This window comes from Musa acuminata, chromosome BXJ3-2, assembly GCF_036884655.1.
Source record: "Musa acuminata AAA Group cultivar baxijiao chromosome BXJ3-2, Cavendish_Baxijiao_AAA, whole genome shotgun sequence".
NCBI classification, from domain to species: domain Eukaryota; kingdom Viridiplantae; phylum Streptophyta; class Magnoliopsida; order Zingiberales; family Musaceae; genus Musa; species Musa acuminata.
This window is the reverse complement of record NC_088350.1, coordinates 15,032,501-15,034,591: the sequence shown is the minus strand read 5'-3', so window position 1 is coordinate 15,034,591 and position 2,091 is coordinate 15,032,501. Positions and strand designations below refer to the sequence as shown.

Here is a 2,091-nt window from a genome sequence, read left to right as displayed (position 1 = left end):
GAATATACTTGATTATCTCTATCTTTTCAGTTTCTTTGTCAGCATGGATTCTTTGCTAGGTTTGTAGTATGTAGATGTCCCTGCACCATAAGGTGCTGAATAGGAAAACTGAAAGGCATAACTTGTAGTATGTGGCATGACTTAGCTCACAAATATGTTCAAAACGAAAAGTATTATATTAAAATGAATATTATTTTCTATAACAATTTGGATACGAGAAATTTTCCCCAACAATTAAGGCCGTGTTCAAGGTGTATTCAAACAAAATTATCTCTTTTTGGTCGTATACTTATACGTCTCCGCCTCATCCTTACCTATTTTGAATATATTCTGGTTCCTTTAAATACATGTCTAGACCTGGATAACATCTACATATCTGTGTAGTGAAAAGAATATTTGAATACAGTTCTCAAAGTCCACAAACAACAAACTAGTACATGGTTCTTCTACTTATTATTGTTATTACAGAAGTTTATATCGAACACAAATAATCTTGTTCGACGTATGACGTTTATCGACAGTCACCGAGACCAGAAGAAGGCATAAGAGGGACAGAGTTGTAACAGCAGACACAACACGCAACAATTTCATTCAGGCCGGAAATAACATCGACAAGGAGAAGTTTGAGCTTGGCGTACTCAAGCAGCACCATTTTTGAGAGCTCGTTCCAGCCGCACTTCGAAAGGAGTCGAGTGCCAGTTCACAGTCTTATCCTGCAACAGGCAGAACATAGAAGTAAATTGCTATCGCACTTCCCCCACATCTAAAAAAGTTTTTGATTTGTGCACCTAATTTACCTCTCTGTACTTGCTTGTGGTGTTCGGAATCCCTTTGAATTCGTTGCTGGGAGGACGAGAAGAAGCTGAATCATCTCCATGGTTCTTGCAGTTCCAGTATCCGCCGACCGTTCCCAAGATTGGAATCTCATCCGGGCTCCTACTGGGAGACCTCTTTACCGGGGAAGATGTGACGGATGATTGCTTAATGTCTTCCATGGTTAAAGCGCCAAGAATTGGCCGTTCCTCTCGGCTAAAGGACGAGTTGGATCGATGGGAGTTGCTCGCCTGGGGCCCTTCCGCAGTTGAATTCTCAGATGACGGCAACCAGGTCGAGAGGCTGGCGTCCATTGAGATCTCCTGTTTGGCAGAACGATTTGGCGCTTGAGACTTCTTAGCTTTGATCACTGGCTCTGAGATGAAGGCCACATTGTTCTCCTGCTCTGTGCCGACCACGTTCTCCTTTTTCGGATTCTTCACCGGCATCGCGCGTGCCTTGACTACCTTCCATTGTGATAGGTTTTCCACAGGATTCAGCACCGGATGTACGAACTGGCTCCGGTCGCGCGTGCTGCCTCCGGCGACAAGGATCGGCTGCCAATCAGGGGAAGATGCAGACTTGGGGTTGGGACTATTAGCCTCCTGAATACTTTGCGAAGGCTCCTTATCAATGGGCAAAGAAAAGAACGAATCATAAGATTCTTCCTCGTTTCCTTCGATCACGACCTCAGTATCTTCTTCCTCGTCGAAATCGCTATCCCAGTAGTCCTCCTCGTCATGTTCGACGTCATCGTCGCTGCTCTCACAATTATGATACCTGCGGTTCAAGGGGAAAGCTCCCGACACGGGAGAAGATTTATCCTGCCCATCATTTGCCTTCCTCCCCTCGTCGATAGCTTCAGTCTCTTTGTCAACTTCCGACGAACAATTCGGATCATTGTCGACCAAGGCCTCTTCATACGTTGTGACGTTTAGATCGAACGTCACTTTCTTCCTGGTGCTACTGCAGCTCCCCTGTTCAAGATTCTCCCTGGAAACAAAAGTCCATGTAAAAGAGATTCAGAACACACAAGAAAGGTGTCCAAGCAGCAATTTGATGAATAGAACAAAATCAAATTACCTCAGCGCCGGAAGAGCGGCGGCCACTACTTCCGCCTTCGGCGTGATCTGCTTAGGCGAAAGGCTCGGTTGAAGTGGCCTGTGGCTTTCATGTACCTGACAGTACACGATCGACATCATGAGTATAACACAACAGACTTAAAGGATAAAAATGAAGTGATCGAGTGAAAAAGCTGATCGGGCATACCCGATCGAT

At 45.2% G+C, this 2,091-nt stretch overlaps 1 protein-coding gene across 1 annotated transcript in view; it reads right to left on the bottom strand.

Annotated features, from left to right (window-relative positions):
- Nucleotides 1-413: 413 nt before the first annotated feature.
- The window catches only part of LOC135630847 (protein JASON-like), a 1,953-nt gene continuing 275 nt past the window's right edge, over nt 414-2,091 (bottom strand). The window contains exons 1-4 of the mRNA XM_065138086.1: nt 2,083-2,091; nt 1,897-1,991; nt 798-1,806; nt 414-713 (exon numbers count right to left, since the gene is read on the bottom strand). The exon at nt 2,083-2,091 is cut by the window's right edge and continues 275 nt beyond it. Coding sequence (XP_064994158.1) covers nt 639-713; nt 798-1,806; nt 1,897-1,991; nt 2,083-2,091 — 1,188 coding nt within the window. The 3' untranslated portion in view covers nt 414-638. The remainder of the gene's footprint in view (nt 714-797; nt 1,807-1,896; nt 1,992-2,082) is intronic.